The 13,327-nt window shown below is 48.3% G+C and overlaps 1 protein-coding gene across 1 annotated transcript in view; it reads right to left on the bottom strand.

Annotated features, from left to right (window-relative positions):
• LOC143962274 (adhesion G protein-coupled receptor E3-like) overlaps nt 1-13,327 on the bottom strand; it is a 315,163-nt gene that overhangs the window by 4,660 nt on the left and 297,176 nt on the right. The window contains exons 16-18 of the mRNA XM_077471584.1: nt 5,302-5,393; nt 2,310-2,478; nt 1,538-1,636 (exon numbers count right to left, since the gene is read on the bottom strand). Coding sequence (XP_077327710.1) covers nt 1,538-1,636; nt 2,310-2,478; nt 5,302-5,393 — 360 coding nt within the window. The remainder of the gene's footprint in view (nt 1-1,537; nt 1,637-2,309; nt 2,479-5,301; nt 5,394-13,327) is intronic.

Raw genomic sequence — 13,327 nt, 5'->3', positions numbered from 1 at the left:
TTTTATATAGGTAACCAGCAGAAATTAGGAGAGTGCTGTACAGAAGACACCTGTGAGCCAGAAATCTTGCTGATCAATAGGGGATCAAATAGTTTTTTCCCTCACTGTACCTGCTTGCAATACTCTTCAACAAATCTGTATTTATTAAATTTTGGATCTTCTGGCCTACATCATGTAACAGAAAACTTTAAGAGGCTAATTAACCGCTCACACATAAAATATATATATATAATTAATTTTCTATTGCTGTGAGACCCTGCTCATCTTTTCAAACATAGTGGTAATTGGGACCCCTTGAACCAGAATTCTTAAAAATGGAAAAAAGTGGCTTTTTTTTTTTTTTTACCAAATACTTTTATTTATTTATTTGTTGTGTTATTATTACACAGGTAACAAAGAAAAGTAAAAAAATACAACATTATAAAATATTGCGTAATGTATTGCAATGCATAACGCTATTACTGTTTTATCTACCCACTCCATCCCTCTGAATCCACACCCAGTCCCCCACCCTCACACCACCCTCACACCACCCAGTCCTTAACTATATATATATTCTATTGATTACAAAATCACCAAAAAGAATGAATAAATGGACAAACATACTCTAAGCCCCCGTACATGCGGTCGGAAATTCTGAAGAAAAACGTCTGATCGGACCGCGTTGTCGGATATTCCGACCGTGTGTGGAATCCATCAGACTTTTTCTGTTGGAATGTCCGACCAACAAAGTTTGAGAGCTGGATATAAAATTTTCTGACAACATGATCCGATCGGACTTTGTCCGATCGTTTGTAGAGAATTCCGATCGGACAAAGTGCCACGCATGCTCAGATCAAATTACGAGACCAACGCTATTGGCTACTAGCCTGAACGTAGTCCCGTCGGAACGAACGAACGTCATCACGTTCTGAACGATCAGATTTTCCGACAACTTTGTCCGACTGTGTTTATGCAACACCAGTTTCAGACGAAATCCATCGGAAAAAAATCAGACGGTTTTTGTGGTAATAATGTCCGACCGTGTGTACAGGGGCTAAGAGGTCGTAAGGAATGTCAGAGTGAGGGGCGTCCAAAATCCCCAATAGAAGGGGGCTGGGAACGGCCATAGATAATTAGGGAGGAACGAGAAAAAAAAAAAGGAAAAGAGAAAAAAGGGCAGGGAGGATCTCTTTGCGTTCAGTATTCTCCCCCTATAGGGGATACCCCATCTTATCCAGCCAGGGTCTCTACATTCTCTTGAACTTCCTATAAATACCTTGCCTAATATATATCACTCTCTCGTTCCCAACTATTGAGTTGATAATCTCAACCCACTTCTCTAGGGTCGGGGTTTGTATGCTTGCCATTGCTGTGCGATTCCTTTTCTCGCCTGAAATAGGTATCTTAACACTACTTCAATGGTGTCCTTTGAGACTCTACCCCCTCCATGTCCCCCAATAGGCAGGTCTTGGCCGTCGGTTATATTGCAATCTTAAAGATTTTATTTATCCTATCTACAATCTCTACCCGGTATCTAAATATTTCTTTAACTTACTGATTTCGAGGTAGTTTGAAGAGTTCTGGTGGTGGTTGTATCCTGTTTCTGCTTTTGTGTACAAACTTTGTAGAGCAATTTGCGGTACTCGTCTCTGACCTGAAAAATCATTTATGAATGGGAGGGAACATGAAAAAAATCTATAGTACATGAATTGGTCCACTTATACCGCCCTCCCAAAAACTCATCATACTCCCCATCAATGTCTAGCTGTTGTATCTATTATAGTGTCTGTCTATATGTCTCTTTTGTAGTTCTTGCTCCCATCGTTTTACATTCTTACTTTTGCACAACTAATTTCCTGTGTATACCTCTGCTGTACAGTAAGGGGTTTGCCTAGCAATACGTCCTTAGGACACAGAGTACTTTAGGATTACATGAATTGTGGCTTAATATGCAGGCACAGAGCACCACGCTTTTGCAGGACAAGATGTAAAGACAGAAGGCTGCTGCAATCAGAGAAGCTTCATTGGGATCGGGGTTAAGGGTTTTTAATTAAAGGTGAATTTATCCTTTAACCTCCACTATGAATTTCTACCACCCCTGGATCTGTACTTTTAGTTTTCACTTTGCTGTTGTCTTTAATTACTTATATGATTCTAGCCACAATCCACACCCTTACTAAAAATGCCAAACTCCAGCAACCCCCAACCTGCAACTGTCTCAGCCTTCATTCAAAGCAAGATTACAAATTAATACGTTTCTAAATTTTTTTTTTCCATATTTAAGTTTTTTTTATATAAATATAGTAAGAGGAAAAGGAAAAAAATACCTGTTGGTTGAGCAGACAGTGTACAAGGAAGATATACAACCCTTGGAGACTGTTACAGATGGTGAAGAGGTAAGAAATGACCAGAGACTGAGGTCCAAACTGGAAGTAGCCAATGCCCCAGGTACAACCAAGGATGAAGAGCTGGGCCACAGCTTTAAATGACATTAACCTGAAGCAAGGAGAAGAAGATAGGTGGGAAGTGAATATGACTGCTGAGTGTTCAGCACAGTCTAAAGCTGGTGTATGGAGCACCCATGAACACCGTTTTTGTAATTTCTTAGGCCTCATGCACGCTGGATGTTTTTGGAGGTTTTTACAGCTTTTGTTTTTGGCTTCAGATGTTTGTTTCTACAGTCAATAAACTCTCCGGCATGTTATCCTGTGTGTCCATGCATACATAGGCTGTTATCAACAATTTTTTGGCTGTAAAAAACAAAACAAATTAGTGGGTTCTGAGAGGAGTTTTTCAGCTGTAAAAACGCACTGATGTCAAAAACACTGAAAACGCCTATAAACGCTCAAAAACATGGCTCACCAGTGTTTTTTTTTTAAGTTTTTGATCCCATTGAAGAAAAAAAAAAACGCTAAACGCTGAAAAGCACTGAAAAATGCAAAAAAAAAAAAAACACTATTGCAAAAACGTTGAAAATTTTTTAAAAACTCACTGCAAAGCTACTGGAGTATTTATGACAGATTATAACATCCAGTGTGCATGAGGCCTTATAGCTTTGACAATAATGTTTATTAACAAAAAGTAAAGGTTTGTTGCCTAAGTATTCAGCTCCTGAGTCAATACTTTATAGAACAAGCTTTGGCTATAATTATAGATGTGAGTTTTTAGACAGATCCCTGTCAGCCCTACTAATCCCCACAATTTGGCTCATTCTCTTAGATACATTGCTCTAGCCCTGCCAGGTTGGCTAGTGACTGTCAGTGAACAGTAATTTTCAAGCCACAGATTCTATCTGGTGGATTTGGCCAGAATAAAACAAGGGCCAAGACATATTGGGTTTCTTCCCCAATCATCTCCTTCAGCAGAAGTCAATCACTATATCAATCAAATGAGCGACATTTGTGGAGCAGGGACAGACAAACAAACTGATTGCAATTCGACCGATCCCTGCTGAACCAATCAGATCTTGATCCATCTATAGCCAGCCTTAGGCAATACATTAGCCTCAGCAGAAGAGGCCTAGGCCTCAAACTGGGAAGATTACCACTAATGCCAAGAAGATATCCTTTCATTTCTTCCAGGCTTCAAATTCCAAGGCCAGGTCTAAACCAGGGGCTTAGTTTAACCATAAGCCCTGGGCCTGTAAATCAAAGTTGCAGATAAGTCCTCTTGTTATGTGTGCCTTTTAGTGTTTTGTTTGCTCTGTTGCCCGCCCCTCAGGCTCGGTTCACACAGGGGCGACTTGTCCAGGCGACTTCGCCGCCTGACAAGTTGCGCTCCGTTCAGTACTATGGAACCGTTCTAATAGGAGCGACTCAAGTCGCTCCGACTTAGAAAAAAGGTTCCTGTACTACTTTTGGGGCAACTTCAGGCGACTTGCATTGACTTCTATACAGAAGTCGTTTTGCAAGTCGTCGCTGAAGTCGTTTGCAGGTCGCGTCTGTGAGTCGTGCTGCAAGTCGTGCCGCCCCTGTGTGAACCGAGCCTAAGTTGGACTGCTTTTGGACATCCCAGTTTTCTCTAAATTACAAAATTCTGTGTCTCTAAATGAACGAGAAAGAAAGCATGATTTTGGTAATTACCATGGAGGTAATTAAGGGGCAGAGGTCCCACCCCTCTGTGTTTGTGATCTACTTCCCCCATTTCTGGGAGTGAAAGGGGTTGTACCTAGTCGACCAGTGGCTTTTTTGTTTACAAGAGTCCAAATCCTCCTGAATCCGGTGCACCTTAATGAACTCAAGATATATATATGCCTGTGTATTGAGCAGTGATAATTTATCACTGCTTAATAAACTGACACCTCAGTGTTTCAGTGAATTTCTGGTACTGTAATCTCGTAAAGTATCATGAGATTCCAGTATCAGGGACCGTTCTCCACTGTTTGAAGCATTTGTAGATCGCTTCACTCCTCCAAAGGTGAAGGGATTTACAAAGCTTCATAAACTGGCACACAGAGGATAACAATCTCCTCTGAGAGTGCCGGAGAATGAAGCAGTGAATTTTTTTCACTGCTTTATAAAAGGACACCTAAGGCCGCGTACACACGGGCGGACTGTCTGTCCAACTAAGTCCGTCAGACAATCCGACAGACAGTCCGTCCTACTTTTGAATGAACGGACTTGACCACACACGATGAACAGACAATCCGCTGAAAGCTTGCACGATGACGTGTACAGCACGTACGACGGGACTAGAAATACGATGTCCAATACACTGCAATGCAACCTTCGGCCGTGTAAATCCTTTCTGAGCATGCGCCATACTTAGTCCGTCCAACTTGCCTACTCACGAGCGGACTGTCCGCTGAAACCAAAGTTGGACGGACAATATTACGGAAATTCCGAAAGACTTAGTCCGCCAGACTGTCCGCTGAAAAAGTCCGCTGAAGCCCACACACGAGCGGACTGTCCGCTGAAACACGTTTCAGCGGACTAAGTTGGACAGACAGTCCGCCCGTGTGTACGCGGCCTAAGTGTGAAAATTTGAGCTTGAGCTAATGAGGTCTGAGAATCAGGCTGATTTCAATAGAAGCAGTTAAGGATAACATGGAAAACACGTGAACTATAGACTTTGTTTTAGTTCTCATGATAAGGAAAATATATACAAAACTCTCTTAACTGACTTTAATAGAAGTACATTAGCATGCCTTAGCCAAGAAGCATAGCCAAGACCTCAAGGAAGGCACCCTCATGCTGGATACCTTAAGAAATATAAGTAGTGATTTATTAGTGTCCACCCGTAAACTGAACTTTGTGTTTTGGGTGGGCTGAGCCTCTAAATGCAGAGCAAATGATTCAGAGTATTTCAATTAATGCTTACCGAGTATTCTTTAGGGTAGACACGTTGGTGTTCAGAGACGCCATCTTCTTCTTCAGAAGCCAAAAAGTGAGCACCAATAGAATCATGTTTATCTATTAAAAGGTAAAATTAAGATAAAAATAAAGTAAAATGATTGAATTAACTAACAGCACAAGAGTTTGCACTTACATAAATGATCATAACTAAATGCTTGCAATTAATCTCAAAGTCAAGGTTCAATGGATTAGCAGTTTTTGATATAATAGTAGTAGTACTAGTACAGTAGCAACAGAAAGCAAAACTACAATGTATTGTACAGTGTGTCAATGCATATATTTTCTGAACCCAAGCAATCAATAACGCTAGCATAAGTACTGACTATGGCTGTTCTGCACATTTAATCTTGGCACCATACAACATGCTGGTATTCAAATTCACCTGTATGGTTTAATCCTTGATAAAAGTTTAATAGAGAGCTTCTACATGTATGTAAAGAAAGAGGAGAGCTATGGCTTTTCTACACAGTAGCCACTCTGCTTGCTCCTCCTCTTCCTTTGCCCATACAAATAAAGCTTTCGATTTTTTGAATGGGTTTACAGAATGCAAAGCATTCTGTGACTGGCCAAGGGGAGAGGAGGGGCAGGTCGTGCAGCTGAAAATAATAATGTGACTGCTGTGTAGGGAACCAGTAGCTGGAGTGTTGGATCGCTGGAAGTATATCGATCAGCACTCAGTGAAACAGTAAACTATAAAGAACATCCACGGAGCTGCAGCCGAAGGCTGTGGGTGTAGGGACGGCATGAAAGCTGCTTTGTATGCACTGTCGCCGTCTTAAGGAGCTGGGCTGGGGCCGCTTTAAGAGTTTAGGGTAGGCGGGGCAGTGGGCGGAGCCGGCCGTTTATTTCGGAAGCAGATGGGAGGCCAGGGGCAGTCGGAGAGCGGAGGAGGAAGTGATTCCCACCCACCCTTTTTAGGGGGTTGTTTATCGGAGTATGGTTACGTGGGTTGGCAGTTTTTTGGGGTCAGTTGAGAAGGTCAAGTGGTGCAGGTGGAGAATAGGTGGTACCCATCAATGGTGATGGGGGTGGTTGGATCTGTACTTCACGGTTACATGGAGTTAAACAGGAAGAGTAAAAGGGGTACGTCACTGCATTGGTTGGGTATAGCCTCCGAGACAGGGGATTCCATCTGGAGGTCAAGAGTTTAAAGGTAATGTGCAGTGACCAGTAGGGTCTCGTATATGCTATGACCCACGATACAGTATTAATGGAAAGTTGTTTACACGTTAATTATGGTTATTTATTGAAAGTTTATATTTGAGATTATATATATATATATATATATATATATATATATATATATATATATATATTATATATATATATATTGGTTAAATAAATCAAGGCCTGTCGGCCATTTACTCCAAACATAGTCTGGTCTTGTTAATGGGGAAAGTTGGGTTTGGAGAGAGGGTGAGGGGTTTTTCGGGTAGGACTGATATTTAAGGGGAAGTGTTAGACAATACAGAGGTCAAGAGGGAGCTCCAGCAGATGGCAGAAGGTTTTGCTTTACTCCCTGTCACATAGCTCTCAACTTTCCCTGATTTGGAGAAATGTCCCTCTGTCCCTCTTTCCTCCACATTTGTCCCTCATTTTGGTCTGATCTATATAGTTGTATATAAAATGCACTTTTTATCTTTCAAAAAGTTTTTCCCTGTGCTAAACCTTTCATTCAAAATCTAAATTGCTGCATTTGTAAATTTCAAAAGCCAATATAAAGGAATAGTCATAGTAAAAAAAGCCCTTGTGGGTTTAACTAATCTTTTTTTTTAGGTTCATTCTCCTTTAAGGGGTCATGGCAGGGGGCATGTTCTATGCCTACGTGTTCTATGCCTATGTTTTTGCTAGTAGGTCTCCCTCATTCCCATCTGAAAAAGTTTGGAGGTATGCTGTCAGAGTGCAGCTTTGTTCTGCCCCACCTTTATGTATTTTTTTGTATTGTATTTGAACTGCATGAGATTATTGTTGTTCTTCAGTATGGCAACATCTAGCGGCAGTTTTGGGCCACTACAACTTGTTAACTGTGTTACTTTGGTAACTTCCTCTCTCTTCCTAAGGTTACCACCTTTTCTCCAGGCCAAACCCAAACACTTTAGCGATGCACAGGATTTTTTTCCTGTAGTATACACTATAGGATTGTAAAAGATCCGGGACACCTTTGGGTGCCCCAAGTAGAGTAGTAATGTGGTGCATACAGCGCGCCACAGCGAAGAATTGTCTTAATAGCGGAAGGGGAATTGTTAAAGAAAACAAAAGAGTTCTTGTGTCCATAAAATAATCTTACTTTGCTGTGCCACAAGTCAGTGTCTCACAGGCATGTATAAACCTCAGCATAATCATTTAAAAAAAAACCCAACCTCTTCTAGTACATATGATTTTGCGTAAATTAAAAATAATCAAAGCTAACATTTTATTAGCCGACCTTAGTTAACCACTTCCCACCTGGCCAATAGCAGAAAGACGGCCGGGCGGTGGTTCTGTTAACCTTACTGGACGTCATATGACGTCCAGCAGGACAACATGCTGGCGCGTAGGCGAGTCAGTGCAGTGTGTCAGACTGACACACTGCACTGACACTGACACACACTCTAAATGCTTAGAGAAGAGGGATGTGCATGGCTGTGCTGATATAACCTCCTCAGACCGCCAACTGAGGAACCAGCTCGCGGTAGGAATGAAGGCTGACCCAGTCAGGAGAGTCCTACAGTAGCAAATTAAAGTGAAACCCACGGTTGCCCAAGAACAGCAAGATGCGGAAGCAATTGTGGCAGTGACAAAAAAGTATGTAACCCTTACACTTGAAAGAAGAAGCCCTGGCCCTTTCACCTCTGTCAGCATGAAGGACACTAGTCCAAGACATGGCCTCTTTAAAGCAAGAAATGCCACATTGAAATGGGATTTGTCCCATCATTCTAAGGGCAAGAATCCATTACAGAGGGACTCAGAGGGCAGTGTTGGCAGTGCGGCCATTGTGGATATGTAGCCAAGAACTGTGGTTGGCCTGAATCAAGAAGTACCCGCAGGCAGCTGGTAACTAGTGATCTCTGGGACAGAGGGATGACCCTGGGACAGTCAGCACAAGGTCCCATCAAACAAAGTCCAGGGCCATGCCAAGTCCAATGGTGAATTCCCTTGTTAACGGACAAGAGGTCACATGCCTAAATGACAAGGTGTCTGAGGTCACTGACATGGAGTATGACTTCTACTCCCAGCGGCTCAGGACGAACTACTGTTGGAACAACTAGCCATTCCTCTCCTGGGACTATCCTTTACTTCAGCAGTGGCTGTTGCACCAACTGCTATAGAAACAGCTATTGGTCTTTGTCACCAGCCCAGAAGACTACAAGTGAATCGACCACCCAATTTCTAAGGGGGAGGCTCCAACCATCTGGGAGCCGTACCACCACATTCCCCCAGCCCAGTGCCAGGAAGTTAAGGACTTGCTCCGCAACATGCTTTAGAGTGGGATGATTTGAGAAAGCCATAGCCCATGGGCTGCCCCCATGGTCCTGGTGCCAAAGAAGGATGCGATTCTGTGTGGACTACTGCAGGTAAAATGCGTGCATCCACCGAGATGCCTACCTGCTACCCTGGGTGGAGGAGTTTCTCATGGCTCTGGGCTAAATATTTCTCCAACCTTGAGTTGACAAGCAGCTACTGGCAAGTCCCAGTGAAAAATCAAGATCGTCAAAAGTCTTCTTTTATTACTCTCCTGGGATTATTTGAGTTTACCGCATGCCCTTTGGGCTGACTAATGCCCAGTGACGTACCTACAGGGGGCAGTCCAACTCGGGTGCCACACATTGGGAGGGGGGGTGTCAGTCCAGCTATCAGGGCCGAGACAAGGCAGGGAGGGTACAGGGGGTGCTTTGTAGCTGTGCTCTCTATTATCGTGTGAGTCGGAAGCTACTTCTGCTCTGTGTCATTGAGCTCACATCAAGCTCTTTACTGCCACCTCTGGCTTCTTTCTGTATGTGTGCCCCTCTTGTGTGCTGCCTGCCTGTAATGCATTTTTGGATTGCAGCTCCTCTCGTGTTTCACAGGGACATGTAGAAACAAGACCTGGGACAAGGAATATCACCTTACAAGTGGGAGCTGTGAGTGCAAGTTAAGGGAGGAGGCTGTTTGTGTGTGTGTGTGTGTGTGTGTGTGTGTGTGGGGGGGGGGGGTGTCAGAGCTGTGCATGTGTTTACTGATGCGTGTGTGAGGGCCTGATATATACAGATCGGGGGGCAGCTGAGTGTCTGTAGGTGTGAAGGGGGGGCTGAGTGTCTACAGGTGTGAAGGGGCAGCTGAGTGTGTACAGGTGTGAGGGGGGCAGCTGAGTGTGTACAGGTGTGAGGGGGCAGCTGAGTGTGTACAGGTGTGAGGGGGGCAGCTGAGTGTGTACAGGTGTGAGGGGGGCAGCTGAGTGTGTACAGGTGTGAAGGGGCAGCTGAGGAGGGGCTGGCGGGGAGCAGCGCACCGTTAGCGGTATTATCGCAGGTGATTCACACACCCGATGCCTGTAATAATACCGCTAATGGCGCACTGCTCCCCGCCGGCCCCTCCTCTCATTTCGTCCATCCTAGACTCCTAAGTGATACAGTGCAATGCTTGCTCGGGGCCAGGGGGGGATCAGCGCACCATTAGCAGTATTATTACAGGGGTAGTACAGATGTATGGGGCCCGGGTCACACTTCAGTGTGCTCTCCCCCCTCCCCACACTGTCCCCACTGTATACTCTTCCCCCACACTGTCCCCCCTGTATACTCTCCCCCCACACTGTCCCCCCTGTATACTCTCCCCCCACACTGTCCCCCCTGTATACTCTGCCCCCACACTATCCCCCCACACTGTCCCCCCTGTATACTCTCCCCCACATTGTCCCCCCCTGTAAGCTCTCCCCGCACACTGTCCCCCCTGTATACTCTCCCCCCCACTGTCCCCCCTGTATACTCTGCCCCCACACTGTCCGCCCTGTATACTCTGCCGCCACACTGTCCCCCCACACTGTCCCCCCACACTGTCCCCCCTGTATACTCTTCCCCCCCACACTGTCCCCCTGTATACTCTCCCCCACACTGTCCCCCCTGTATGCACTCCCCCCACACTGTCCCCCCTGTATGCACTCCCCCCACACTGTCCCCCCTGTATGCACTCCCCCCACACTGTCCCCCCTGTATGCACTCCCCCACACTGCCCCCCCTGTATGCTCTCCCCCACACTGTCCCCTCCTCTGTACTCTCCCCCACACTGTCTCCCCTCTGTGCTCTCCCCCCATACTGTCCCCCCTGTATACTCTCCCCCCACACTGTCCCCCCTGTATACTCTCCCCCCACACTGTCCCCCCTGTATGCTCTCCCCCCACACTGCCACAATGTCTCCCCTGTATGCTCTTCCCCCACACTGTCCCCCCTGTATTCTCTCCCCCCACACTGTCCCCTCTGTATGCTCTCCCCCCACACTGTCCCCCCTGTATGCTCTTCCCACACACTGTCCCCCCTGTATGCTCTCCCTCCACACTGTCCCCCCTCTATGCTCTCCCTCCACACTGTCCCCTCTGTATGCTCTCCCCCCACACTGTCCCCCCTGTATACTCTCCCCCCACACTCTCCCCCTGTATACTTCCCCCTGTATACTCTCCCCCCACAATGTCCCCCCTGTATACCCTACCCCACACTGTGCCCCCTGTATACTCCCCCCACACTGTCCCCCCTGTATAATCTGCCCCCACACTGTCCCCCCTGTATACTCTCCCCCCACACTGTCCCCCCTGTACAGTCTCCCCCCACACTGTCCCCCCTGTATGCTCTTCCCCCACACTGTCCCCCCTGTATGCTCTCCCCCCACACTGTCCCTCCTGTATGCTCTCCCCCCACACTGTCCCCCCTGTATACTCTCCCTGCACACTGTCCCCCCTGTATACTCTGCCCCTACACTGTCCCCCCTGTATACTCTGCCCCCACACTGTTCGTCCTGTATAGTCTGCCCCCACACTGTCTCCTCACACTGTCCCCCCTGTATACTCTCCCTCTACACTGTCCCCCCTGTATACTGTCCCCCCACACTGTCTCCCTGTATTCTCTCCCCCCACACTGTCCCCCCTGTATACTCTCCCCCACACTCTCCCCCTGTATACTCTCCCGCACACTCTCCCCCTGTATACTCTCCCCCCACACTCTCCTCCTGTATACTTCCCCCTGTATACTGTCCCCCCGTATACCCTCCCCCACACTGTGCCCCCTGTATGCTCCCCCCACACTGCCCCCCCACACTGTCCCTCCTGTATGCTCTCCCCCACACTGTCCCCCCTGTATGCTCTGCCCCCACACTGCTGCCCCCCCTGTATACTCTGCCCCCACACTGTCCGCCCTGTATACTCTCCCCCCACACTGTCCCCCTGTATTCTCTCCCCCCACACTGCCCCCCGTATACTCTCCCCCCACACTGCCCCCCGTATACTCTCCCCGCACACTCTCCCCTCTGTATACTCTGCCCCCTCACTGTCCCCCCTGTATACTCTCCCCCCACACTGTCCCCCCTGTATACTCTCCCTCCACACTGTCTCCCCTGTATACTCTCCCCCCACACTGTCCCCCCTGTATACTCTCCCTCCACACTGTCTCCCCTGTATACTCTCCCCCCACACTGTCCCCCCTGTATATTCTCCCCCCATACTGTGCCCCTGTATACTCTCCCCTCACACTGTCCCCCCCACACTGTCCCCCCTGTATACTCTCCCCTCACACTGTACCCCCTGTATACTCTGCCCCCACACTGTACCCCCTGTATACTCTGCCCCCACACTGTCCCCCCTGTATACTCTGCCCCCACACTGTCCCCCCTGTATACTCTGCCCCCACACTGTCTGCCCAGTATACTCTGCCCCCACACTGTCCCTCCTGTATTCTCTCCCCCACACTGTCCCCCCCGTATACTCCCCCCCCACACTTTCCCCCCTGTATACTCTCCCCCCCCACACTGTCCCCCTCTATACTCTCCCCCACACTGTCCCCCCTGTATGCTCTCCCCTCCACACTGTCCCCCCTGTATGCTCTCCCCACACTGTCCCCCTGTGTGCTCTCCCCCCACTGTCCCCCTGTGTGCTCTCCCCCCACACTGTCCCCCTGTGTGCTCTCTTCCCCACACTGCCCCCCCTGTATGCTCTCCCCCCACACTGTCCCCTCCTCTGTGCTCTCCCCCACACTGCCCCCTCCTCTGTGCTCTCCCTCCACACTGTCCCCCTGTATGCTCTCCCCCCACACTGCCACACTGTCCCCCCTGTATTCTCTCCCCCACACTGTCCCCCCTGTATGCCCTTCCCCCCACACTGTCCCCCCTGTATGCTCTTCCCCCACACTGTCCCTCCTGTATGCTCTCCCCCCACACTGTCGCCCCTGTATGCTCTCCCCCCACACTGTCGCCCTGTATACTTCCCTCTGTATACTCTCCCCCCACACTGTCCCCCCTGTATACTCTCCCCCCACACTGTGCCCCCTGTATGCCCCCCCACACTGCCCCCCGGGATTCTCTCCCCCCACACTGTCCCCCATGTATACTCCCCCCCCACACTGTCCCCCTTGTATACTGTCCCCCCCCACACTGTCCCCCATGTATACTCTCCCCCACACACCATCTCCCCTGTATCCTCTCCCCCCACACTGCCCCCCGTTTGCTCTCCCCTCGCAGTGTCCCCCCACACTTTCCCCCCTGTATGCTCTCCCCCCACACTGCCCCCCCTTAATACTCTCTCCCCACACTGTCCCCACTGTATACCCTCCCCCAACACTGCCCCCCGTATACTCTCCCCCCACACTGCCCCCCTGTGTGCTCTCCCCCCACAGTGTCCCCCTGTGTGCTCCCCCCCACAGTGCCCCCGTGTGCTCCCCCCACAGAGTATGTACAGGTGTGAGGGGGCACAGCTGAGTGTCTACAGGTGTGTGGGGAGCAGCTGAGTGTCTATAGGTGCGAGGGGGGCAGCTGAGTGTCTACAGGCATGAGGGGAC

The sequence above is a fragment of the Lithobates pipiens genome, unplaced genomic scaffold (genome assembly GCF_037356315.1).
Source record: "Lithobates pipiens isolate NorthernLeopardFrog02 unplaced genomic scaffold, aLitPip1_a1.2 Scaffold_8, whole genome shotgun sequence".
Lineage (NCBI taxonomy): Eukaryota > Metazoa > Chordata > Amphibia > Anura > Ranidae > Lithobates > Lithobates pipiens.
This window is presented reverse-complemented; position numbering and strand designations above follow the sequence as displayed.